A 26,852-nucleotide genomic window follows, 5' to 3' on the forward strand; every position below is an offset into this window, starting at 1 on the left:
ATTGTTTTGCAAGTAAAATCAATTTGTAGCAGTCCACTCTTTGTAGCTCAGCTCTCTAAGTTCTGAGATCTGGAGCAATTGCAGTACCTGTGGAATACTTTCTTTTCCACCCTACAAGTACAGTCTCTAAGGTTAATTATGTACCAAGAGTTAAAGAGGCATTGCCAGGAGTAATGAGAGGAAAACGCACATCACCACAGGGAGATATTCTCAACTCAATTTCTAAATTGAATTTTTTTTTTTAACAGGCTGCAAAATACAAGCTGGCAGCTCTGCCTGTGGCAGGTGCACTCATCGGAGGAATGGTAGGGGGTCCTATTGGCCTCCTTGCAGGCTTCAAAGTGGCAGGAATTGCAGCTGCACTTGGTGGTGGGGTGTTGGGCTTCACAGGTGGAAAACTGATACAAAGAAAGAAACAGAAAATGATGGAGAAGCTCACTTCCAGCTGTCCAGATCTTCCCAGCCAAACTGACAAGAAATGCAGTTAAAAACCAAACTTCAGTATTATTGGTGCCAACATGTCTATCCTAATGAGGACCTTTGCTGCTGTTGGACACTCCGTCACCTTTTGTAACACGAGTATATCAAGATAGTGGCTACTGATGTTCAAGTGGGATTGAAGTGTGATGAATGGATATATTTTGTTGTTTGCTGGGATGTTCATGGAGATGTTAGAGATTGAGGCCCTGGGCGGAGGGTGTATAATGTATGTCAGGTAAAGTTTGAAGACTGCCAAGGAGCAGATTTTCTCCCTGGAAATGTGAAAACTGAACCTGTGACTCTGATAAGGACTTGAGATGTGTAGAAACGTTGGGTTATGGAAGACTAGTTTCTTCCATAACCCTGAATTGGAGACCTTAAGGCTAAGTGTAGATTACTGAGGTTTGTTAGCAAGGAAAAGAATAAGAGTTCAGAAGCCTTTGTTATCAGATAGCGAAATCAGGGCCTAGTGAGGAGCACAGGTGGACTACATAATGGAGTCCATTGGCGAACCCTATTGCAGTTTGGTCCAACTATATTTTCTGGTGAAGGAAATTAATGATGTAAGGAAATGAAAGAGGCTCAACTTCTCTTCCAAAAATCTTCTGGCTTCTGAACTCTTCCTCTGCCTCTCTTTAAATAAATAACACAGAATTTCAAGTGGTAGGAGACTTATTAAGCCAGTCACCAAGCTTGGTCTGTCAGCCTGTCTCCTAACACCTCAAAGATCTTGTGCCCTGTGCCGTCCCTCACTTGTAATTATGAAAAGTTCTTTGGTTTCTGGGGTGAATTCTACCCATGTATAATGAGGAATTCTCTCATAAACTTTTTTGTCTTGTCTGTCATCTCTGTTCATCCCTTCCTGTAACCTCTAGGTAAAAAGAAAAAGAAATTTCCAGATATTTTCAACATTGTTAGAGTTTGGGCTAAAATGAGCAAGGAGAAAAAAACCACCAAGAACATTTCCTGGGGCATGTTCCAGTTCTGAGGGGTGATATATCTGCCAGATAGGGGGTATCTGACCCTGTCTTCTTTTCAGCTGGTCTCTGGGGGGAGCTGAGAACTCGCTTGCTACCTCACTTCTGTTACTACCATCCTTTTCCCCAGACTTTTTATCTCCTATGCATCCCTTTGCTTTCTATAGCTGGTGTTTCTTCCCCAAAATGGCGTTCCCATGCTTACCTTTCTCACATTCTAGACAATGATGGACAAAGACCCACGCAAGACTCAGACCCAGGGAAGGGTGTGGTGCTAATCTCAACACCTGACATTCACAGCAAGCATGGTCCAGGCCAACTGCATGTCTGTCTCAAACTGCAGAAAGGCTTTAAATTTGGAAAAAAAGAATTTAAGATTACAGGCAGCTCCCCTCTCTACCCCAACTCATTTAAAATAGGAGGAATCACCTTTTGCCTTACTTATGCTTTTTTCTGAGCACAGGGATGGGTACCTGCACCCCAGAAGGTGTGAGCTGTCTCTCTGCCAGGAGCTAAGGTTCATTAGGGGATTGGATGGTTTATCACTTCTTTCTTTCTGAGTTTACCTTTAGTAACTTTTATTGATGGCTACCTTTCATATCCCTGTCTAAAGAGACTTTCTCTTTCATACTTTTTGAATCTCATCAATGAAATCCAGTGAAACAGCACCATTTCTTAGTATCATTAAATAACTAGAAAGTATCAAGTATTGCTCTCTGCTGCTTTATATCATTAACATATTAATAATACCAAGAAGGAAATACTTTGAATAAGTGTCAGATTCTGATCCAGTATTGGACACCTGTGATATTGGACACCTGTGAGGCTGGGATAATTACTTTTGAATTACACCTCTTCTCTAGTTTCTGGACCTTGCTCTGTCCCTTTAACACAGGGTGGTCAAACCTGAATGAGGATCAGAACTCACCCAGGCACTTACTAAAGCAAGATTCCTAAACCTCAGTTCCAGGGGTAACTCTGACATCACCAGTTCAGCATAGTCAGCTGAAATTACAAATCTAAGATACAGTTACATCAAGATTCTGCTGTGTCATTTAATTCTGAAACTCCCAGTATTCTACCGTTCTTCATCACTGCATATTACCCCACTCTTCCATCCCAAATTGGCTGTCCTTTCAGCCCACCAACTTAGCGGCAGCACTAGGAATTCATTGTAAGGTAAGTCTGATTTACATAAAGACCTGAAGGAGGCCTATATTTGAAGCTCACACTTTGTATTGGTATCTCTCATTTTTACTGAGCCAGTGTGGAATACCACTGTATGTACTCATATAAGCCCTTGACTTTTACTGCTTATCAGGATTGGAATATTACTCTAGCAGTCTTCACACATAGGCAAGTTATAGTCCTTTTAAAAAGTATCTCATTTCCCTATAATGGAACCTAATAGCCAACTTTTTCATAGAAATTGCTAGAAGACTTTGAGCAACTATAAATGATAAAGTGTTTATAAGCATAGTCAGTATGACACAGAAACCAATCTTAAAATTGAATTTAATGTTTTATCATATCAAATTAAATATTTTCTCCAATTCATGTCTTATTTTTACTGCAACAAATTAGAAAGTGGGAACAGTTTGATTAATGTCTTAAAATTTGTGGGCCCTCATTTGGATAAAGGCAGCAATCCTAAGGACTTTCTTTTTTTTTTTTTTTTTAACATAATCTGAGAATTTCTCTGTACAGCAGAGACTTTCAAACCTTTTGGCTGTAACCCACAGTAAAAAACGCATTTATATCAAACCTTAGAATATGCTTAATGAACAATACTTACCATTCTGATGCTTTTTATTGTTTCGGTTTTTAAAATATGCCAATTGCAACCCACTAAATTGATATTTACCAATGGGTTGCAACCCTTAGCTTGAAAAAAACGCCCTCACAGAAGAACTGGTATTTCTTGAATATCTTCTGTTTGCTAGGCACTTCACCAGGCATTTTACAAGTAAGGAAACTGGGCCTCAGAGAAAATAATTTGCAGAGGTATACTCAACTATAAAGGGGTGAAGCCAGGAATGTTAACTAGGTCTGTTGAGCTACAAAAACTGTTTTATGTCTCTCAGACTATACGGCCTCTATACAAAATTGAGATGGGGGTCGGGGGCAGGGGCTCGTGCCTGCAATCCCAGCACTTTGGGAGGCAGAGGCCAGAGGATCACTTGAGCCCAGGAGTTTGAGACCAGCCTGGGCAACATAGTGAGACTCTGTATGAAAAAAATTAAGAATTAGCTGGGTGTGGCATAGCACACACCTGTGGCCCAGCTACATGGGTAGCTGAAGTGGGAGGATCACTTGAACTCAGGAGCAGCCTTGGTAACAGAACAAGACCCTGTCTCAAAAAATATATATAAAAAAAGGTGGGTCATCCATTCTGCTTTACCAAACAGGCTTTGAAATGACACATTCCGTTCGTTTGCATCTTTTTAAAAAACTTCTGATTCCTTACTGAGTGTCCAGCAGCTTCAGAGTTTTTAATGGTAGCTGATGCAGACATAAACAGTGCTCAATTTGGCCCTTAAACTATAAAATCAAGAAAGAGTATTTCAGTCCCATCCACCTGCCTGCAAGTTTTCTTAATGTTCACTGGTTATAACCATTGTTTAAACAGTGCTTTTTGTGTAATTTAAAAATAAACTTTAATGCTTTTAAAAACATATTTATCATAATTCATAGATCAAATGATTATCCTTTAAAATGATACCTTTGGGAAATCATGTACTTACTGTAGTGATGCTAGTATTAATAATACTTAGACCAATTTTGAAACTGTTCTTTCAGAATTGCCTCCAAAGACATTTTGCAGATCATCCCAGAAAAGGGGATATGATGGTGCTGTGTAGAACTGACCAGAGTTCCTGGAGGATTTTGAGGTTATGCTGAAACTGAGTGCTGTACAGGGAGAATTGCATGAGTCCAGAAACCTCCTTCTGTGGGCTGCCTGCCTTCCTGCCCTCTCTTAAGTGCTCTAAGATTTTTGTACAGGAGTAAGAATCAAATACTGGTAACATCAATCACAAGAAGTTGAGGAAACCTGCAATATAACTAGATAATATAGAACCTTTGTCTTCCATTAGAGTGCAGAAACCAAACCATGCTTTGTGTTAACCTTAAATATGAAAGGTGTTTCTCAGGGTCCCCTTTTTCCTTCGTTGCTGCCATTTGAAATCTTACAAGGAAGGATGAGGAAAAGCCTGGGGGGAAGTTCTCCTCGGAAATTAGGTGTTTTTTTTTTGTTATAAAGTAGAATGTGGCTGTGGTTCACAGGTACTTAACGAATGTTAGATAATGTTCTTAAGTAATCAGAGGCCTAATAAAAGGTAGGGGAGTTTCTCTTCTAGCGTAAATTAATATTAAAAGTTCAGGGGTATTTTTGTTTTTAAATTAATACTTTATTGTTTTTAACAGGTGGTTCTCACAATTTACATGCATTAATTTGATGCCCTTTTACAAAGAAATTTCTTAGGTATTATAAACCATCAATGTAAAAGATCCACATGGTATGTATCCACATTGCTATTCTCAAATAGAAATGGGAGATAAGAAACACATCTGTGCAATATTAAATTGAAAAAAAAACATAAAAAGTGTCAAAGGCAAATAATTTGCTCTAGATCTCAAAACTAGTTAGCACAAGAGCTAGGATTATATCCAGGGTCTAAGAAAAAAAATCCTGAAGGTAATTTAACTGAGTGTTATGCCGTATCAAGTTACCTGCTAAGGCTCATGGTCTTTCAGACTAGCTTTAACATTCCAAATCAGGCAATAGCTACAATGGAAAGATAATTGGATGGGGAATCCTGAGATCGGAGTCCTAGTCTGGCTTTGTCTCTTGTAGCAAGATTTTTTAAATTAGGGGCAGCTGTCTTCTCCCATCCCAGCCATGAATCTTCCAACCTTAGTGGTCACCAACTTGACTCCATTCCTTATATCAAGCCTTGTCCTGTCAATTCTCCCTTAAATGTTAGTTGCATCCATTTCTAAATATATCCATGGCCATCACTCTAGTAAAAGACTATTACCTCACACCCTGCACTTATCTTCCCCCAACTTTAAGTGGCTCAGTTCCTCTTATCACTGCCACAAGAATTAACAACCATGTCCATCTTTCATTTTTCTGCTGAAAGATTTTCAGTGGTTCCCACTGAATACGAAATAAAGTTCGAATCCCTTAGATTGGCATTCACAGCCTTCTATGTTCTGGCCCCAGCTTTATCTCTTGAAACTCACTACTCACCATCTGACAATGCCACTAAAAATCCACAAGAGTGATTTTAAGGTTTTTGGTGAAGGTTCAAATGGGTAATAAACCATGTTTACATTTTTCTGGTCTAAAATAATTTCTATATTACTTTATAATAGTCAGCTGGGGTTTATTTAAGCTCTTAGACAAGCCTAAAACTTGTATCCTGAAGAAAATATTTTTTTCCACCAGAAGAAATTGCATTCAATTTCTTAACCTTCAAAACAATGTCAGTGTTGTCACCTGTGCATTTGATAGCCACAGCACAAGTATTCTTCAGGAGCATAAATCCTCCAGCCTTGAATGGACCATTGTCCAGCTCCTGTGAAAAACTTAATATTTGAGAAAGACTTTCAATGGTATGTGTTTTCTATACACTTCACAAGTAGTTGAGATTTTCTTGTATTAAGGTTAATCACTAAAAAGATACTTACTTGGGTTTCGTTAACTAAACCCCCTAAAGATGTTTTCCATTTTATTGTTAAACACTTGGTGTTAGCAAGGGTCAGCACGAGAAAAGGCCCAATGGCAAGAATTTCTGCAAATTCTGTAAAGCTTACTGAATTCATTTGTCATTTATTACATTGTTGAGTGGTGCTTGAATAAGGAAACATGCAATAAATTTACTTATTTAACCAACATTTAACTGAAGGCCTGTTGTGTGTTGAGTGCTGGGGCCATACATAGAAAAATACTAGACCTATAGAATCTACCCCTGTAAACCAGTCAGGCTAATGAATTCAGATACCTAAAGCAAGTAAATCACAGTAAAACCTGGTAACTGCCCTAAGAGAGGAATGAACAAAGTAATACGAGGGCACACAGAGTGGAGGGACCAAATTCTGCTTGGAAAAGAAGGGGCAGGCTTTGTGGAACATGTGGTATTTGAGCAGTACCTAAAGAAGAATATGCCTGATTGAAGATGGAGTTATGGACAAAGGGCTCAAAACACAACATGGTGGGCTCACAGAAAACTAAGAAATTAAACGCACCTGAGTGATGAAGATGGTTGGATGGAAATACAGACTAGGATGTGATCTATTTAAAATTTAATACTTCTTTGTTTATAGGAATTGATGTATTGCTTTGTGTCACATAAGACTATTACTCCTCTGAGTTCCTCGTTTTGCCTTCTTGCCAGGGAAGTTAGTATTAAACCTCACATTGGGTGGAGTTCTTGGTATATTTGGCATATTTGCCTTCCTTTCCCACAGGTTGTGCTTTCTTCCCTCTCTGCTTAAGAGATCATCTGCTTAACACTGAATGCCCTCTTTGTTCCTAATAGTCATTCCATATTTATTGAAAACCCACTGAGAAAACAGTCATGAAATTTACTTATTAGTGTCCAAGTCCTTCACAATCGTTTTCCATCTCTACATGAATATTTCTTGACCACTGTAATTCATGGCTCCAGTTTTCACTTATGGTTAATTCTGCAATGTTCTTGAACTTCAGAGGGGTAAAATTCTTTCACTGGTGGTGGGGTGATCTCCCCAACTAGACTGTAATCTGCTTTTAGGACAGGGATCACATCATCTTCTTTGAGTACTTCTTGCAATAAAATACAGTGATGAGAAGGAAAAAAGAACTACATTCCTGTTAGTGATTGTTAGATGATGAGTGATGAGGTAATAGCATGTGAGTTCTGCTCTCTTTTGGGGACATGTATTGAAATATGAAATAGCTTTCTAAGACATATCAAATCCTTACTTAGTACCCACTTTTGTATATTAACAGGAATGAATGATGCAAGAGAAGAAATCCAGACAACTCCTCCAGGACTTGGAAATCATGAATTTAAATTTTCAGAATTTGCAGGTGAAGATATTTCTCTTTTTCCAATTAAAAGTCATGACTTGGAAGAGAGAGGATATCGGACCTGAATCACTGAGGAAATGCTGTGGGAAAATTTGGACTGACTTATCTTCTGTCCTACCTTAGGATTGCTAGGTCAGAATAGCAGGAATCCAAGAAGTATTGATAGTCTGACAGACTAGTATTGAAACAGGATGCAGCAGCGGGAATTTAATGGCCGTGTCAAGCAAGCAGGTATTGGCATTGGGCAAGGGTGGGGCTGAAGAGGTAAGCATCTGACAGGATTTGAACCCGGGTCTTGAATGTTAAGGTTCATATACTTATTCCAACAAACAGACACTCAATTAGCTTACAGGAATGAAAAGGAATCAAGTGGCATTAATAGTCCTCCATAGTTCCCTTTCTTTCCTCTATAGGTTTTAATGTTCATAACAGGTTGCTGCCACTTATCAGGGTACACTGGGGGTCAACAATTCAGGACATCCTTAACTCTTCCTCCTTCCTACCTTGACACCTTGCTATCTCACAGGGTGGTTATGAGGGTTAAAAGACTAAATTCATGTTCAGTGCCTAGAATAGTGCCTGGCTCCTACTAACTGTGCAAATGTTAGTTGCTGTTACTGTTAGAATTGTTACTATTTTTCCCCAAAGTTTAAAGGAAATGCACATTAATTTAAAAAAGGTATCATATACCTACAAGAATAGTGTTAGGGAGACACCTAAAATGAGTGGAGACTTGAAAAATACACTAGAATCCTTAAAATGATTTTTTCAAAAGGCTTTATTAAGAAGACGGTTCAAAGATGACAGATGCCTGGTAGAAAGTGCATCTTTTTCATCTTTATTAAGAATGATATCCAAACATGAAAATATGTAAGATCTGGTTAGGAGCAGTGTGATCATACATCCCAGTTTGTCTGGGACAAAGTGTTTTACATCTGTTGTCCTGGTGAAATTATTACTAATGCTCCCTTTTCATCTCAGTGTCCTGGTTTGGATGAAAACAATTACATGGTCACCTTAGTAATAAGGGCAATGAAAATAAGTGCGGCATTATCAAAAAAAAAGCATCTATATTTTAAAAGAATTGATCATTTCTAGGCTCAGATAAAAAACAAAATCCCAACGTTAATGGGAACGTATACATGCAAGTTAAATTACTACCAGTAATTGTGAAAAATAAGAAAATAGAAAATGTTCCAGAACACTGAGCTTGGGCAAAAGGCTAAATTTAAGGGGTAAAAGCAGGATTCCAGAAGCCACAGACCAGGAAATTTACCTTTGAATCCTGGAAAATTTCTGAAATGGACACTTAGTGTTTTAAATCAGAAAGCTGTGCTCATTCGGAAGTCAGAATTGATCACTCAGAATTGATGACCTGTTCTGTAATCCTTGCTATGTGCATAGCCAGGAATGCCATGTTCTATTCCCCTTCCTAGGCAGTAGGTAGGGCAAGAAAACAAGGCATCAGGATTCTAATATTGATCTAGTCCTATGTAGGCAAGTTTATACAGGGCACCAGGACAGTAGGCATGTGGTTTCCTCCCTGGTAGCCATGGCAATAAGTAAAACACATGGGACATGTTGTTATTACCTGAGAGGACTAGAACTGTGAGAAAAAAAACAGGTCAGCAATACCTAACAATACTTTTATTACAGTACCTAACAATACTTTTATTACAGTAAGAATAGAATAATGACAGTCTTTATTAATAACAATTCTCCTGGAGAAGAGCCTCATGTGCTTAGGGAAGTATAGCTCTTTCTATTTTGAGCAAGAAAGCACTTCCTCTAGGAAGGCTCCCAGTTCCCAAGGCTGTACACACCTCCATGTTCTCTGCGACTAACTCACATCCTAGCACCCACAACATTCCATTATTTACACATCTGTTTTGCTCCTTCACTCAACTTTCAGCTCCTTGATGGTAGGTTCAGTCTCCTTACTGTTAGATCTGTAGCCTGGAAACAGTAGATAATGCTTGCTGAGTGGCAGATGAATGGTGTTTTGAAAACCACAACAGGGATATTTTGTCAAGTCTGTTGCTCCGTGAGGCCAAGCTAGGAGTCAGGTTTACCTCACAGCAAATGTGGAGTTCAGAAATTTTCCAGCACCTCTGCAGGACTCTGCATTACCCAAGAGGATATTCAAGTGTCATTCTGATAGTTATGTATCTCTGGGTTGGTGTGCACTGTAAGATTTTAATCTATTCTAGACAAAAACTCTTAGGACCCCAAAGGTGGATTCGGATACAGGATTAAAGGTGACTAGATTCACCTAAACACGATTTGTGATGGACAGAATCATCAGATAATTGAGATTTGCAGATTAACCAGTAGAGCTCATTCCACTTATGGCGATGCTTTCTTGTTCTTTATTCATTTGCTCACATACTTATTATTTAATTTGGCTTTTTTTTTTTCCATCAGAGATTTCCTGAGTACCTTCAGTGTCACCAAGTGCTGGGATTACAAAGACAGAGGAGTTCGTGCTTTCAGGGCATTCACACAGTGATAAGGAAGAGAGATACGTGTACTTCTAACTCTGAATTAGACTGGGTACTCTAAAATCCATAAAGGACTGTGAGATCACAGGGAGTGACAAGTGTTACTAGGCACTAAGGATGAATAGGAGGAATTTACTAAGCAGGGTTGGGGGAAGGGGTATTTTAGAGAAGCAATTTGTAAGCTGCACTGGTCCTCTTCTGGTGACTCCAAAACCTATTGTTTAAGGGCAGGCCAGCCTTTCCCCAGTGTGTTCTTCAAGAGGGAACTTGGATGCTTGCTTCAATGAAAGGTTGGGTTTGAGTGATCACATGGATTCATATAGCTTCCCATTCTGATTCGGTACAATTAAATTACCTGGGAAACAACTTTAAATCTGAAAAAGCTAGCAACTGTGGTCATCTAGATTCTGAGTAAAGGGTTTACAATATGATGTTATTTATAACAAAGTGAATTAGTAAAAAGTCTCAAATATAGAAATATTTTATAAATATAATTTTATTACTTGGAAATACATACAAAAATTCAAACACAGCTAAAAAACAGTTGCTAAGCAGAGGTCCTATCCAGCCTGGTTTAATGAACATAAAGTTATTATCAGCATAAAACTTGAGTCCTGAAACAACTTACTGTCTTCAGGGTCTTTAAATAATGGGTTTAAAAACAGGTAACTGTTTTGTTCTTTACACCTATTTAAATCTTTCCCCCAAATACAGAGTACTAACATTTGTTTGGTTCATGAGGTTTTATTTTAGAAAAATAGCTAAAGCTATTAGCTAATTATTTGAAAACTGCAGTACGTTTGCTCATTTCCAGTCTTCTGTCACCTTATATTCTCCATGGTTTCTCAAAAATTCCCAATAGTTGTTAATAGAAAGCATTTGCAACCTCCAGCAGCTCTCTAGGATACAGAAGTGTGGGTCTAACAACCTTGAAATCATTTAAGGTGACAATAATTTTTTTTTTTTACTTTTCATTTTTGCAATTTCATGTCATTTTATTTTGGTCCAGCCATATCTCCTTGTAGGAGAAAAAAAACTGAGTTATTCTGTTCTTCCTGATTGTCGATCCATTACACTACTTTATCCATTCCTTTCTGCCCTCAGGTTTAAAAAAGAAAAAAAAAAAGTCTTCTTGACAACCTTAGCATTTTCTATAAATTTAAGCTTATTGTGAGCTTGAACATTCCAAACACTTCTATATTTCACTCTCCTCTCTGTAGCTTTTGTCATGCCAGTTTTCCCTTCTTTTGCAAATGATCTTTGACAACCTGGCTTCATCAGAGAGCTCTGAGATGCTTTAGATGCCCATTCTCTATCTTATTGGCTAGGTTCTTTTAACTTAAAGAAAAAAAATAATTTGTAGAATGTCATCTAAAAGTTTTCATCCTTTTATAGTCCCCCTCACAATTTGAAAAACTGGAAGAGGTAGCTGGCTAAGAAGCAGAAAGGCCTCCTTTTGGTTTTGGGGACTCAACCGTGTTCTTCAGTCTGGTTTTGCATCCTCTCTTCCCAGCTGAGAAGCCTGGGGCCCTGAGTAGATCAGATAAACCGGGGAAGACTTCAACCTGAAATGGTCTGATTCACGGTTCAGAGGGGAACAAGTCTAAATTTGAGACTTGCTTCCACAGTATTCTTTCTCAAACTTTAAAGTGAACATACTTCCCTGCTTGCAATCTGTTGATGGATCTCTTCTGCCTACAATATATACTACAAACCCCTTAGTCTGGCACACAAGGCCCTGTGTGACCAGCTCCCATTTCTTTTTCTACCTTCCCCAACCCCAAATGCTTTACTAAAGAACTTTTTTCTCTAATGCATTAGGCTGTTTCATACCTTTGCTCAGATTATTCCCTCAGCCAGATCCCTACCTCCTGAGAACACCTATTCATCTTTTAAAAGCTCAAAATAAAAACGTCCTCAAATCTCTGCAATTGAGTGCTCCTTTATGCCCTCTTTAATCTTTATTTTCTTCTGTCTTTACATCTATAACACATTACAGTCATTGTTTACATATCCATCTGCCTGACTAGACTGTAAACAACTCTAGGGCAGAAATAATGCTTTATTCAGCTTTACATCTTTCATCATATACTACAGCACCAAAAAACTTGCACTGAATAAATGTCAGACTGAAATCTGCTTCCCTGTGACTTCCTTAAATCCTAGTTCAAGCCCTGGGATCCAGATAGACAATGCCAGCCCTTCAAATATCTAAAGACTGTCTCAGTCCCAAGTCTTCTCCAAGCAAAACAGCCTTAACATCCATGTTTTAAAAACCTTTTTATCCAAGCTGTCCTTTCATGGAGTGCACTTGAGCTTAGTGACTTTTTATAAAATTAGGCACCAAGTCCTAATGAGTGCTGAGCCCCTCAGGGTAAAAAAGTAACCAAGGTCACTTTGCTTCTCATTCATTAAATAAACACCTGATGGTGACTACTAAGTGTCCAGAAATTCTAGGCACTAGTGATATAGACATTAAATTTAGTTTCCTTGTCCTCAGTGACTTCACAGTCCAGAGAAGACAATGATAGTGGCAGGGCTAGAGCCTAAGCCCAATATGCATGAATGCTAAGTAATACTTCAAATCAGCTCCCTTTTTAACAGCCACTTTATCATCTGAGAACATACTGAACACGTACGCCTTGAGGCCTTTTTCATAATAACTACTCTCAAGCCAGCTCTCTGCAACCTAACCCTTGAATTGTATCTTTTATTATTTTTTCAAATCCAATTACAGGATTACTATATTATTCCAGTTGATTGCATGTGCTGCTTTTGGTCCTGTGTGCTATCTTGTTGAATGTTTGTGAATTTCCATGCTGACCCTCACAGATCTGGTCCATCATCTAACCTGAAGACCATAACTCTAACTTCATTTAACTTATTGGTTAAAAGCAATGAGGATAACAGAACTAAGGCCCAACCTCTAGAAAGCTCCATCCTACTTTCTTATTCACAATCTGGTACAATACATTAAATATACCCCTTATCACCTTATTAACATTTATTATTTTGAATAAAACTATGGAAACTATGGATAAATCATGCATAATTAGGAATTATAAGCTGGTTTTTAAAAATAACAATCATTAAATATCCATTATAAATATTAATTTTATTTTAAAAGAGTTGGAAGATGTTACATATATTACATACTACATATAATGGCACATGTCAGCCTTTTAAGCTTAAAAATAATCTTTTCCCAAACTGGGATTGATTTATACCCAAGTATAAAATGACCCTTGGCCTATAGCACCAACCCAGGCCCAGAGGAAAAGCCAGTTTTGAGCCTGTCTGTCCTCTGGCATTGGGCTTCCTGATATGACACTGAGGGTCCTCTCCCTCTGGTTTTATTCCCTGGCAGTATTGAGGCCTGGCACAGGGACCCATCTTACTGTATGCTGCAGGCCTGGGAAATCAGGGAATCTAGAGGGGGTAGGGTCCTCTAACCATTTTATAATGGAAAAAAAAGTTAAATATGTTCCTTATTCTGTGTTTTTGATTTATACAACTATAACAAGACTCTACAAGACAGAAGGAGGTTAAAATTACTGAAATACAATTTATCTGCTGGTTCTTCTCTTTGGAAATTGAAGTCTCATAATAGGAGGAGCCTTAAAAGTCATCTAGTTCTGATTGGTAACCTGTTCCACTGTCACCTCCCTTTCCCAGATTTAGGTATAATTCATTCAAAGTTTTAAATGCCATCCATATGCCACATTTTTAGACAAGCACAGAAGCTTAATAATACTTTTCATTTTCTTTTTCTTGGTTCATAAGGACAATTCCTGCCAAATGTTCTCTCTTATGACTCTCCTCCGCTTCAAAGTATGTTTAAGTTACACATTAAGAATCCAAAAAAATACCACTATGGAATTTTCATAAGCAATATCCAACCAATCAGTAAAACACAGTACACAGTGTGAAAATTTTAATTTATTCCCCTCCCAAGTATCCAGAATGTATATCTCTTTAGCTTTGAGAAATGAGATACTGAAAATACCAACAGAATTGATCATATGAAAGAAAGAAAAGCACATACGACACAGGAAACATCCCTAAGTCCTCCCTACCCTAGTAGTGCAAGTTAATGGTAAGTTTCTGGCAATGTCACCTTTCACTTGATTTATAAAACTTTTACAGGACAGATTTAAAGTGGAGATAGGCCTCTGATTTTTATTTTTAAATCCTAGCAGGTTTTTTTTTTTTTTTTTTTTTTAAGAGGCTACTATATTAAATGACAATGCATTTTGAGTCGGGGAGAAAAAAATTAAAAACCCAAAATTTCTTTCAGTTTATTCAAAATAAAAATACACATAGAATTATGAAAATATAGGTTTACTATTTCCACCACGTAGGTTGATGCTGCTGTTGAAAGGCTTACAAACTGTTTTTCAAGTTTTTAAAGCTCATCTCGATCCCTCAATAGAGTATACCTATATTCACTGGGTGCTAGTTTCTGGAAGGAGCTCTCAGGTGGACTGCTTGCTACATCTTGGGCTTGCTACAAAAGAAAGAATAAAACATTTTTATACCAATATAGTTTATGGTGCTATAATATTTTAATAAGAGTATTTGATGAATGGTAGTTCCCCTATAATTATTTGCTTATTAATCAATAAAAGCAACTGTGTGCCAAAGCAAGATATTTAAATGTGAAATCTTGCTTTCCTCATTTCAAATGCTCTTACTGAGATTCTCCAGGGCAGGGTTGCCACAGGGCCATTAACTGTGGGCTTGTTTTACATTTGCTGAGGTGTGGTGGAAGGGACCAAAATACCTGATACCTGGGTGCTTTCCTAGACTAGTCTACAGAGACAGCACAACCCTAGGTTGGCCCAAACCCTTCCCTTCTGCGCACGACTGCTAAGAGAATTAACGGCATCCACTCTGTAGATATTATCTTAGTTATCAATTACCAGGATACCAGAAATTATTACAACTTAGTTGAAATAAAGAGGAAAGAAAACACTTCAATGCTAAAAGAAATTAATTTCTGTAGTATTTTACTTGTGTACCAAGAGCAGACAAAAATACATAGTGAAACAAGAGCTACTTCCAAGAATTTTAAAGAAAAGGTAGTGCAGTCTATCCTCTATTTCCAAATTGTGACCTCAAGAGCAGGCCTGATTGTTCTCCTCATTTTAATATCCCCTATAGTTGACATAGGCACACAGTGCATATATTACATACTATATGTAATGGCACATTAATTCTAACAGGAAGCAATGTGTCTACAAACTTATCATTTGACTTTATCATGTTCCTCTTTCCCAATACATTTTTAATTTTTTCAGTGAGATATATGTTTGGATTAAGCTGAAATTAATTATATTACTATAAAACAAACATTTATTTGGTGCCCTCTGTTAGTACACAAAGATGAACAAATATAAGTTCACTGTCTAATGAGGAAATTGAAACAAATCAGGATAATACAATAACGGTAAATGAAATCTTTTCCTAATCTGATAAAATACTATGTAGGCCTTCTTTTCTGAGGAAAATAATCACCTTTGGGTTATAGCCAACAAGTTTGTCTCCTACAGTTGTTAATTATCAAAAATCTGACCTAATTTTTTAAAGGAAAAAGCATGTTGTTGGATTCCTATAGGGAACTCTTGCCTCTGAACCTAATCTGACTCTTAAATAAGGTAAAGAAAAACTCAGTTTTTATTTTCCTTTAAAGGTTTTATAGGCAAAATAATGGATTTAAGTTCTGAGCATATGAAATAGAGGGTTTTGGTACATATCATCTTCCCTCTCGGTATCATGGTAATAGGCATGATAGAAATCATAATCTATCAAAATGCAAACTTAGGGCTGTTTAGTAGAATAGGAACATAGAAATTACTTGTAACAGAAGTTACAAGGTGGAAACAGTAAAATTCTCAGGTAAAAGAAAACACATAAAAGAACATAAAATTTTGATAAAACAGTTGTCAAGTATTCTAAATCACAAATGGGAAAGCTGCATTAAACCGTAAGGTTTTGAGCATTATGAATAGTGTATTTGTGAAGGCTCTTAGAATGATTTAGCAAGAATAACAAATCATTACTTTCTTTATAGTGTGGTCAATCTTCCAGCCACAGAGGAAGGCTTGGACAGTTATTGGAATCCACTGATTTCTTCACTGATTTATCTGCTTTAGATTCCTATTTCCTATTTCCAATTGAAGCCAACTATATTTAACTGTTATAGCCATATTCCACAGAGGTCACATCAGAACACTTTTATACGATCAAGAAACTATGTTATAATATTCTTTCAACTTTTCTGAAGACCTAAAGCTTTAAAAATTAATTTAAAAGGATAATTTCTACTCAGAATTTCTCTACACAAATATTCAGAAGCTGAAGCTCAAGCTGATGCAAGAACTTCAGACCCTCTTTGAGGCTAACTGAAAAAGGGAAAAAAGAGTTCCCATTGAAAAATAAACAGGAGTCCTACCTCTCCTGGGGCTGTATCAGTTGGGTCAGGTCCATGATGGAATTCTCTGTGCAGTTTTCCAGAATGTAAGTCAAATACGAATTGCTTGAGTTTTCCAGGAATTCTAAAACCAGAGTCAAATAAAATATAAACTGTTAAATTGGACTTATCTCTATTTTACCAACTTCACAGTATTAAAAAAACTTTTGCTAACCTATCCTACCATAACTATTGCAGGCCAGGTATGTGTGAAACATTTTTACACAGTTGTAAGCATAGTATCCAGATACTCAGTTTTGTATTCTAATTCCTGTACTTGTTTCATAGAAAATTCTCCATGCTTATCATTAAGGCACATTATAGTCTATCAAGATGCTGTACCCCAAATTACTTAACCATTTTTTATTAATGGGCACTTTATATATTTTCCTAAATTACATATATGTAACTAAAAAAAAACTTCGTTCTGCAACATCACACTAAAAATAACAGGGCTCAAGGGAAAAATAGTTAGGGGCTAACCACTGAAAACTATGCAGCTTTGTAACCAAAGCACTACTACGAAGCTATAACAAAAATATTAGCACCATCCAATGTCCACCACCATTTAAACCTAGTGTCAACCAGGTGATCCTCTGCAGCGTTAACATAAAGCTTGTGAGCCCACTTTTGAGGTTCAGGTCCTTAAGGGCTTTCACTAGACAGTAAAAACCAATTTCATCAAATTAACCTGAACCAGGGCATAGCATTTTCATGTTTTTTTCCCTAAACATAGAGGGAAATGTCTTCATAACGTCTTCAAACCACACATGCAACTTCATTGGATAGCTTAACATTGTGAAAAGCAAAGCACTTCTCAAGATCATTAAACTAGCTTTTATTTACACTAAGAAGGGAACTTCCCCAGGATTTTCAGTTGTTTTGTTTTGGAGGTCTTCATATCCCCCTGTGGCATTCTCTTTACGAAAAAGCTTATTCTGATGGCTTCAGGATATTCTGAGGATAATGATATATGAATTGACACAACTTCACTTTCTATGGACACTATTCTCTTAATTACCAATCATGTATGAGCAAATCTGCAGCACAGAAACAATGCACTGTAGCAGACAACACCATACTGAGCTAAGCAAATTTATGTATCAGGCTTTCTTCTTTGTAATATTTCCTTGAGTTATATACAATAAAGTAGGATTACTGGGTTAACAAATAAGAGCTTTTGACCAAGTGTGAGCAAATTATACCTACAAAACATCAGTTGGTTTTTACTATCTGTCTACCTGTTTGTTCTTTAAAGTCTTGCCAGCATGTCTTTTTTTAAATTAAAATTGGTTTTGCTAACTTGATAAGTAAAAGATACCTGCATTTTAATTTACATTTCTTCACAAATTAAGCATTTTTTCATTGCTTCTCTGAATTTACATCTCTGCTCATATGAATTGTCTGCCTTCTGAGATCTTGGTGCTTTAAAAAATTAATTATATATTTTAAATAGAAACACTTTTTCATTCTGTTACAAGAATTAAAATGCAGGTCCATATACACTTTAATTCCTTGGGTAGAATTGATTGACTTTTAAAATCATTATTTTTTTGGTAGCAAACAATAGCTGGCTTGTAGTTAATATTACCAGTTTCTTTTTCTTTTTATCCTCTCCTGAGGTCCCGGAAGTGCTGTTTCTTCCCTTCAATAACTCCCACTGAGATGTACCAACCAATAACTTCATTGTATACCCATTTTGGCTCCCCACTAGCTCCAATGCAACAGAGATCAGCAGGTGCCAAATGCACAGTTTACAAATACAAATGACTGTCAGGTAGCTGTATTGACAGAATGCCTCTGAAAGGTTCTCTGGTGCTGAAGTAATTGCACATTCACCAGAGATAAACACTGAGAGGAGATCAATTTAAATTTAATCTGACATCATCTACTGTCACCCACAGCAAGTGCTAAAATATATCCATTCAATCCATAGCATTGCAAATGGTCTATAATGTTTAAGATAAAGCCTCTGCTAGTTTGTTTTATGAGGTCCAAAGATTATCACAACTAATACAGTGTGAACTGCTTCTGCTAGTCAAGAAATAATTTATGATTAAATCTTAAATGTGAGAAATTCATGAAAACACTCAAAACACATTTTTCCAAGCTGATTTTTTTCCATTGTCAACAGATGAAAGAAAAAATTGTGTGCAAAAGGAGAAGACGAGAGATAGGATGAATCTGAACTGATGCAGCAGAAAAACAGATTATAAAAGAGCTCTTATCTAGCTTGTGGCCAGAAACTATCCATCATTATTAAGAAGTAACATTCAGTGAATCAACACTAAATTGTCAAGAAAACAGACTACGTGGTAATCTCCTAAACAGGAAAATAAATGGGCCCTTGCCATAATAAAAAAAATTATACATATCACGCTTTAGGGCAAAATTGTTCTAATTAGAACACCTAAGTGTTTCCCATCCTCCAGTTACTTTTTTGTTTATTTACAATTCTTTATTTTTAGGTGAGACAAAATTTTGACACAGTGAAATGCACAAATGTTAAGTGTATGAACAAACTTTGACAAATGAATACAACGTAATACGTATTTTTATTATTTCTTAAAATTTACATATAGCAGAATTCACTTTTTTAGGCTTCAGTTTTATGAGTTTTAACATGTGCATAGCATTTTGCTACCAGCTCCTCAAACCAGGTACAGAACAATTCCAACACCCTTTTTAAGTCAGACTCTCCCATTTCCCATAACCCCTGGCAACTGTTGACCTTCTATGATGTCATTTCTAGAAAATCATACAACATGTAATTATAAGAATGGCTTTTTTTTTCCACTTGGCATATTGCATTTGAGATTCAGCCATTTTTTTATGTATAAAAAGATCTGTTCCTGTATCCATTGCTGAATAGTATATCCCATTGAGTAGATACACAATTAGTTTATCCATTCATCCATTCAAGGACATTCAAGTTCTTTCCAGATTTTGGTGATTATGAACAATACTGCTACAAACATTTGTGCACAAGTTTTTGTGAACTTTGTCTAGAACAAATGCCAGGTTATATGGTAGGTATATGTCTAACTTTTAAAGAAAATGCCAAACTGTTTTCTAGAGTGGCTGTATCATGTTGTAATCCACCAGCAACGTATGAAACTTTCAGTTGTTCCACATCCTCATGAATACCTTGTATTATCAGTATTTTAATTTAGGCATTCTAAAAAATATATACTAATGATGTTGAGCACCTTTCACATGTGTTTATCTGCCATCCCTATATCTTCTTTACATTCTATCAGTATCTTTCACAGAACAAATGTTTTTAATTTGATGAAGACCAATTTATAAATGATTTCCTTTTATGGATAGTGCTTTTGATACTCTAAGGACTCCGTGAAACCCCAGGTCATAAAGAGTTTCTCCTATGTTTGTTTCTAAGAGTTTTCTAGTTTTATCTTACATATAGGTACATGATAAATTCTAAGTTAATTTTTCATAGAAGGAGATTCTTTTTTGGTATGAGGACATTCAGTTGGTCTAGCACCATCTGTTGAAAAGACTATCCTTTCTCCACTGAATTGCCTTAGCACCTTTAAAAAAATCTATTACTGGGATTACCCTTCCAAGATGGCCGAATAGGAACAGCTCCAATCTGCAGCTCCCAGTGTGATCAACGCAGAAGACGGGTGATTTCTGCATTTCAAACTGAGGTTCCTGGTTCATCTCACTGGGACTGGTTGGACAGTGGATGCAGCCCATGGAGGGCAAGCCGAAGCAGGGTGGGGCATCGCCTCACCCAGGAAGCGCAAGGGATTGGGGGATTTACCTTTCCTAGCCAAGGGAAGCCGTGACAGACTGTATCAGAAAAACGTGACATTCCCACCCAAATACTGCGCTTTTCCAAGGATCTTAGCAAACAGCACACCAGGAGATTATATCCCACACCTGGATCAGCGGCTCCCACTCCCACAGAGCCTTGCTCACTGCTAGCTAGAGCAGCAGTCCGAGATGGAAATGCGAGGTGGCAGCCTGGCTGGAGGAGGTGCGCCTGCCATTGCTGAGGCTTTACTAGGTAAACAAAGCAGCCAGGAATCTCGAACTGGGTGGAGCCCACCACAGCTCAACAAGGCCTGCTTGCCTCTGTAGACTCCACCTCTGGGGGCAGGGCATAGCTGACCAAAAGGCAGCAGAAACTTCTGCAGACTTAAACGTCCCTGTCTGACAGCTTTGAAGAGAGCAGTGGTTCTCCCAGCATGGTGTTTGAGCTCTGAGAACGGGCAGACTGCCTCCTCAACTGGGTCCCTAACCCCCGTGTAGCCTAACTGGGAGGCACCTCCCAGTAGGAGGCGATTGACACCTTATACAGCTGGGTGCCCCTTTGAGACGAAGCTTCCAGAGAAAGGATCAGGCAGCAATATTTGCTCTTCTGCAATATTTGCTGTTGTGATACCCAGGCAAACAGGGTTTGGAGTGGCCCTCCAGCAAACTCCAACAGACTTGCAGCTGAGGGACCTGACTGTTAGAAGGAAAACTAACAAACAGAAAGGAATAGCACCAACATCAACAAAAAGGCATTCACACAAAATCCCCATCTGTAGGTCAACATCATCAAAGACCAAAGGTAGATATAACCACAAAGATGGGGAGAAACCAGGGCAGAAAAGCTGAAAATTCTAAAAACCAAAGCACCTCTTTTCCTCCAAAGGATCGCAGCTCCTCACCAGCAATGGAACAAAGCAGGAAAGTTGACAGAAGTAGGCTTCAGAAGGTCGATAATAAAAAACTTCTCCAAGTTAAAGGAGGATGTTCGAACCCATCATAAGGAAGCTAAAAACCTTGAAAAAAGATGAATAGCTAACTAGAATAAACAGTGTAGAGAAGACTTTAAATGACCTGATGGAGCTGAAAACCATGGCACGAGAACTATGTGACACACGCACAAGCTTCAGTAGCCGATTCGATCAAGTGGAAGAAAGGGTATCAGTCATTGAAGATCAAATGAATGAAATAAAGTGAAAAGGTTAGAGAAAAAAGAGTAAAAAGAGACAAACAAAGCCTCCAAGAAATATGGCACTACGTGAAGAGACCAAATCTACATTTGACTGCTGTACCTGAAAGTGACGGGGAGAATGGAACCAGGCTGGAAAACACTCTTCAGGATATTATCCAGGAGAACTTCCCCAACCTAGCAAGGCAGGCCAACATTCAAATTCAGGAAATACAGAGAACACCACAAAGATACTCCTCGAGAAGAGCAACCCCAAGACACATAATTGTCAGATTCACCAAGGTTGAAGGAAAAAATGTTAAGGGCAGCCAGAGAGAAAGGTCGGGTTACCCTCAAAGGGAAGCCCATCAGACTAACAGCAGATCTCTCGGCAGAAACTCTGCAAGCCAGAAGAGAGTAGGGGCCAATATTCAACATTCTCAAAGAAAACAATTTTCAACACAGAATTTCATATCCAGCCAAACTAAGCTTCAAAAGTGAAGGAGAAATAAAATCCTTTACAGACAAGCAAATGCTGAGAGATTTTGTCACCACCAGGCCTGCCTTACAAGAGCTCCTGAAGGAAGTACTAAACATGGAAAGGAACAACCAGTACCAGCCACTGCAAAAACATGCCAAAGTGTAAAGACCATCGATGCTAGGAAGAAACTGCATCAACTAACGAGCAAAATAACCAGCTAACATCATAATGACAGGATCAGATCGACACATAACAATATTAACCTTAAATGTAAATGGACTAAATGCCCCAATTAAAAGATACAGACTGGCAAATTGGATAAAGAGTCAAGACCCATCAGTGTGCTGTATTCAGGAGACCCATCTCATGTGCAGAGACACACATAGGCTCAAAATAAAGGGATGGAGGAAGATCTACCAAGAAAATGGAAAGCAAAAAAAAAAAACGGGTTGCAATCCTAATCTCTGATAAAACAGACTTTAAACCAACAAAGATCAAAAGAGACAAAGAAGGCCATTACATAATGGTAAAGGGATCAAATCAACAAGAAGAGCTAACTATCCTAAATATATATGCACCCAATACGGGAGCACCCAGATTCATAAAGCAAGTCCTTAGAGACCTACAAAGAGACTTAGATTCCCACACAATAATAATGGGAGGCTTTAACAACCCACTGTCAATATTAGACAGATCAATGAGATACAAGGTTAACACAGATATCCAGGACTTGAACTCAGCTCCACACCAAGCTGACCTAATAGACATCTACAGAACTCTCCACCCCAAATCAACAGAATATACATTCTTCTCAGCACCACATTGCGTTTATTCCCAAACTGACCACATAGTTGGAAGTAAAGCACTCCTCAGCAAACATAAAAGAACAGAAATCACAGCAAACTGTCTCTCAGACCACAGTGCAATTAAATTAGAACTCAGGATTAAGAAATTCACTCAAAACCACACAACTACATGGAAACTGAACAACCTGCTCCTGAATGACTACTGGGTAGATCACAAAATGAAGGCAGAAATAAAGATGTTCTTTGAAACCAATGAGAACAAAGGCACAGCGTACCAGAATCTCTGGGAAACAGTTAAAGCAGTCTGTAGAGGGAAATTTATAGCACTAAATGCCCACAAGAGAAAGCAGGAAAGATCTAAAATTGATACCCTACCATCACAATTAAAAGAACTAGAGAAGCAAGGGCAAACTAATTCAAAAGCTAGCAGAAGGCAAGAAATAACTAAGATCAGAGCAGAACTGAAAGAGACAGAGACACAAAAACCCCTTCAAAAAATCAGTGAATCCAGGAGCTGGATTTTTGAAAAGATCAACAAAATTGATAGACCACCAGCAAGACTAATAAAGAAGAAAAGAGAGAAGAATCAAATAGATGCAATAAAAAACGATAAAGGGGATATCACCACCGATCCCACAGAAATACAAACTACCATCAGAGAATACTATAAACACCTCTACGCAAATAAGCTAGAAAATCTAGAAATGGATAAATTCCTGGACACATACACCCTCCCAAGGCTAAACCAGGAAGACATTGAATCCCTGAATAGACCAATAACAGGCTCTGAAATTGAGGCAATAATTAACAGGCTACCAACCAAAAAAAGTCCAGGATCAGACGGATTCACAGCTGAATTCTACCAGAGGTACAAAGAGGAGCTGGTACCATTCCTTGTGAAACTATTCCAATCAATAGAAAAAGAAGGAATCCTCCCTAACTCATTTTATGAGGCCAGCATCATCCTGATACCAAAGCCTGGCAGAGACACAACAAAAAAAGAGAATTCAGACCAATAACCCTGATGAACATGGATGCAAAAATCCTCAATAAAACACTGGCAAACCAAATCCAGCAGCACATCAAAAAGCTTATCCACCAAGATCAAGTTGGCTTCATCCCCGGGATGCAAGGCTGGTTCAACATACGCAAATCAATAAACGTAATCCATCACATAAACAGAACCAATGACAAAAACCACATGATCATCTCAATAGATGCAGAAAAGGCCTTTGACAAAATTCAACAACCCTTCATGCTACAAACTCTCAATAAACTAGGTATTGATTGAACGTATCTCAAAATAATAAGAGCTATTTATGACAAACCCACAGCCAGTATCATATTGAATGGGCAAAAACTGGAAGCATTCCCTTTGACAACTGGCACAAGACAGGGATGCCCTCTTTACCACTCCTATTCAACATAGTGTTGGAAGTTCTGGCCAGGGCAATCAGGCAGGAGAAAGAAATAAAGGGTATTCAATTAGGAAAAGAGGAAGTCAAACTGTCCCTGTTTACAGATGACATGATTACATATTTAGAAAACCCCATCGTCTCAGTCCAAAATCTCCTTAAGCTGATAAGCAACTTCAGCAAAGTCTTAGGATACAAAATCAATGTGCAAAAATCACAAGCATTCTTATATATCAGTAACAGACAGACAGCCAAATCATGAGTGAACTCCCATTCACAACTGCTACAAAGAGAATAAAATACCTAGGAATCCAACTTACAAGGGATGTGAAGGACCTCTTCAAGGAGAACTACAAACCACTGCTCGACGAACTAAAAGAGGACACAAACAAATGGAAGAACATTCCATGCTCATGGATAGGAAGAATCAATATCATGAAAATGGCCATACTGCCCAAGGTAATTTATAGATTCAATGCCATCCCCATCAAGCTACCAGTGACTTTCTTCACAGAATTGGAAAAATTACTTTAAAGTTCATATGGAACCAAAAAAGAGCCCGCATTGCCAACACAATCCTAAGCAAAAGGAAGAAAGCTGGAGGCATCATGCTACCTGACTTCAAACTATACTACAAGGCTACAGTAACCAAAACAGCATGGTACTGGTACCAAAACAGAGAGATAGACCAATGGAACAGAACAGAGGCCTCAGAAATAACACCATACATCTACAACCATCTGATCTTTGACAAACCTGACAAAAACAAGAAATGGGGAAAGGATTCCCTATTTAATAAATGGTGCTGGGAAAACTGGCTAGCCATATATAGAAAGCTGAAACTGGATCCCTTCCTTACACCATATACAAAAATTAATTCAAGATGGATTAAAGACTTAAATGTTAGACCTAAAACCATAAAAACCCCAGAAGAAAACCTAGGCAATACCATTCAGGACATAGGCATGGGCAAGGACTTTATGGCTCAAACACCAAAAGCAATGGCAACAAAATTGACAAATGGGATCTAATTAAACTAAAGAGCCTCTGCACAGCAAAAGAAACTACCATCAGAGTGAACAGGCAACCTTCAGAATGGGAGAAAATTTTTGCAATCTACCCATCTGACAAAGGGGTAATATCCAGAATCTACAAAGAACTTTAACAAATTTACAAGAAAAAACCCCACCAAAAAGCGGGCAAAGGATATGAACAGACAGGTCTCAAAAGAAGACATTTATGCAGCCAACAGGCACATGAAAAAATGCTCATCATCACTGGCCATCAGAGAAATGCAAATCAAAACCACAATGAAATGGCATTTCACACCAGTTAGAATGGCAATCATTAAGTCAGGAAACAACAGGTGCTGGAGAGGATGTGGAGAAATAGGAACACTTTTACACTGTTGGTGGGAGTGTAAACTAGTTCAACCATTGTGGAAGACAGTGTGGTGATTCCTCAAGGATCTAGAACTAGAAATACCATTTGACCCAGCCATCCCATTACTGGGTATATACCCAAAGCATTATAAATCATGCTACTATAAAGACACATGCACACATATGTTTACTGCGGCACTATTCACAATAGCAAAGACTTGGAACCAACCCAAATGTCTATCAGTGATAGACTGGATTAAGAAAATGTGGCACATATACACCATGGAATACTATGCAGCCACAAAAAAGGATGAGTTCATGTCCTTTGTAGGGACATGGATGAAGCTGGAAACCATCATTGTGAGCAAACTATCCGAAGTACAGAAAACCAAATACTGCATGTTCTCACTCATAGGTGGGAATTGAACAATGAGAACACTTGGACACAGGACAAGGAACATCACACACAGGGGCCTGGTGTGGGGTAGGGGAAGGGGGGAGGGATAGCATTAGGAGAAATACCTAATGTAAATGACGAGTTAATGGGTGCAGCAAACCAACATGGCACATATATACATAAGTAACAAACCTGCACGTTGTGCACATGTACCCTAGAACTTAAAAAAGTACAATTTTTAAAAAAAATCTGTTACCATACTTGTATGTCTATTTCTAGACTCTCTCTCTTCCATGGCTCTATGTACCTACTCTTTCACCTATACTACACTGTATTAATTACCTCAGATTTATATTGCGTCTTAAAACTAGGTAATGTGAGTCCTCCAACTTTGTTTCTTTTTCAAAACAGTTTTAGCTATTCTGGTTTAACCTTTCCATATAAATTTTACAATCTGGTTGTCTATATCTACAATGAATCTAGCTGAGATTTTGACTGGGATCACATTAAATTTATAGGTCAGTTTGACTGTATGGAGTGTTGTAATCCATCAACACAGTATGCTTCCTCGTTTATTTTGGTTGTCTTGGATTTCCTTCAGCAGCATTTTGTAACTTTCAACATACAGATTCTGCACATTTTGTTTGATTTATACCTAGATAGTTTTTTTTTTTCCCCCTCCTTTTGGAGCCACTATAAATGGAACTTAAAAAAAATCCTGGTTTCCAATTGTTCATTGTCTTTGTATAGAAATACAAGTGATGTTTTAAAAAGTTAACCTGTATACTGCTCAAATCACTTATTAGTTCTAGAAGCTTTTTAATAGATTTGTTGGTAACTTCTACACAGACAATCATGTTATATACAAAGAAAGCTAGTTTTATTTATTACTTTCAGGTCTGAATGCCCTTCAT

The 26,852-nt window shown here is 37.9% G+C and overlaps 3 protein-coding genes across 6 annotated transcripts in view; 2 read left to right on the plus strand and 1 right to left on the minus strand.

Moving 5' to 3' along the window:
* STX17 (syntaxin 17) overlaps nucleotides 1–6,364 on the plus strand; it is a 69,816-nt gene extending 63,452 nt beyond the window's left edge. For all 3 annotated transcript variants that reach the window (XM_024252010.3, XM_054520369.2, XM_063714020.1), the window contains exon 8: nucleotides 249–6,364. In XM_024252010.3, the coding sequence (XP_024107778.1) occupies nucleotides 249–488 (240 nt within the window). In that variant the 3' untranslated portion in view covers nucleotides 489–6,364. The remainder of the gene's footprint in view (nucleotides 1–248) is intronic.
* Nucleotides 4,899–25,363, plus strand: LOC100452984 (LINE-1 retrotransposable element ORF2 protein). 2 transcript variants are annotated; one of them, XM_054520368.2, is made up of 3 exons: nucleotides 4,899–4,975; nucleotides 7,456–7,536; nucleotides 18,644–23,885. In XM_054520368.2, the coding sequence occupies exon 3, from the start codon at nucleotides 22,363–22,365 to the stop codon at nucleotides 23,761–23,763; it is 1,401 nt and encodes a 466-aa protein (XP_054376343.2). In that variant the 5' UTR covers nucleotides 4,899–4,975; nucleotides 7,456–7,536; nucleotides 18,644–22,362; the 3' UTR covers nucleotides 23,764–23,885. The 2 variants fall into 2 exon arrangements, with proteins under 2 accessions (XP_054376343.2, XP_063570089.1); XM_063714019.1 differs by lacking the exon at nucleotides 4,899–4,975 and having other exon boundaries at nucleotides 6,462–7,536; nucleotides 18,644–25,363.
* ERP44 (endoplasmic reticulum protein 44) overlaps nucleotides 14,311–26,852 on the minus strand; it is a 114,164-nt gene continuing 101,622 nt past the window's right edge. Inside the window, exons 11-12 of the mRNA XM_002820045.6 lie at nucleotides 16,492–16,594; nucleotides 14,311–14,544 (exon numbers count right to left, since the gene is read on the minus strand). Of these exons, the coding sequence (XP_002820091.2) occupies nucleotides 14,443–14,544; nucleotides 16,492–16,594 (205 nt within the window). The 3' untranslated portion in view covers nucleotides 14,311–14,442. The remainder of the gene's footprint in view (nucleotides 14,545–16,491; nucleotides 16,595–26,852) is intronic.

This window comes from Pongo abelii, chromosome 13, assembly GCF_028885655.2.
Source record: "Pongo abelii isolate AG06213 chromosome 13, NHGRI_mPonAbe1-v2.0_pri, whole genome shotgun sequence".
Taxonomy (NCBI): Eukaryota; Metazoa; Chordata; class Mammalia; order Primates; family Hominidae; genus Pongo; species Pongo abelii.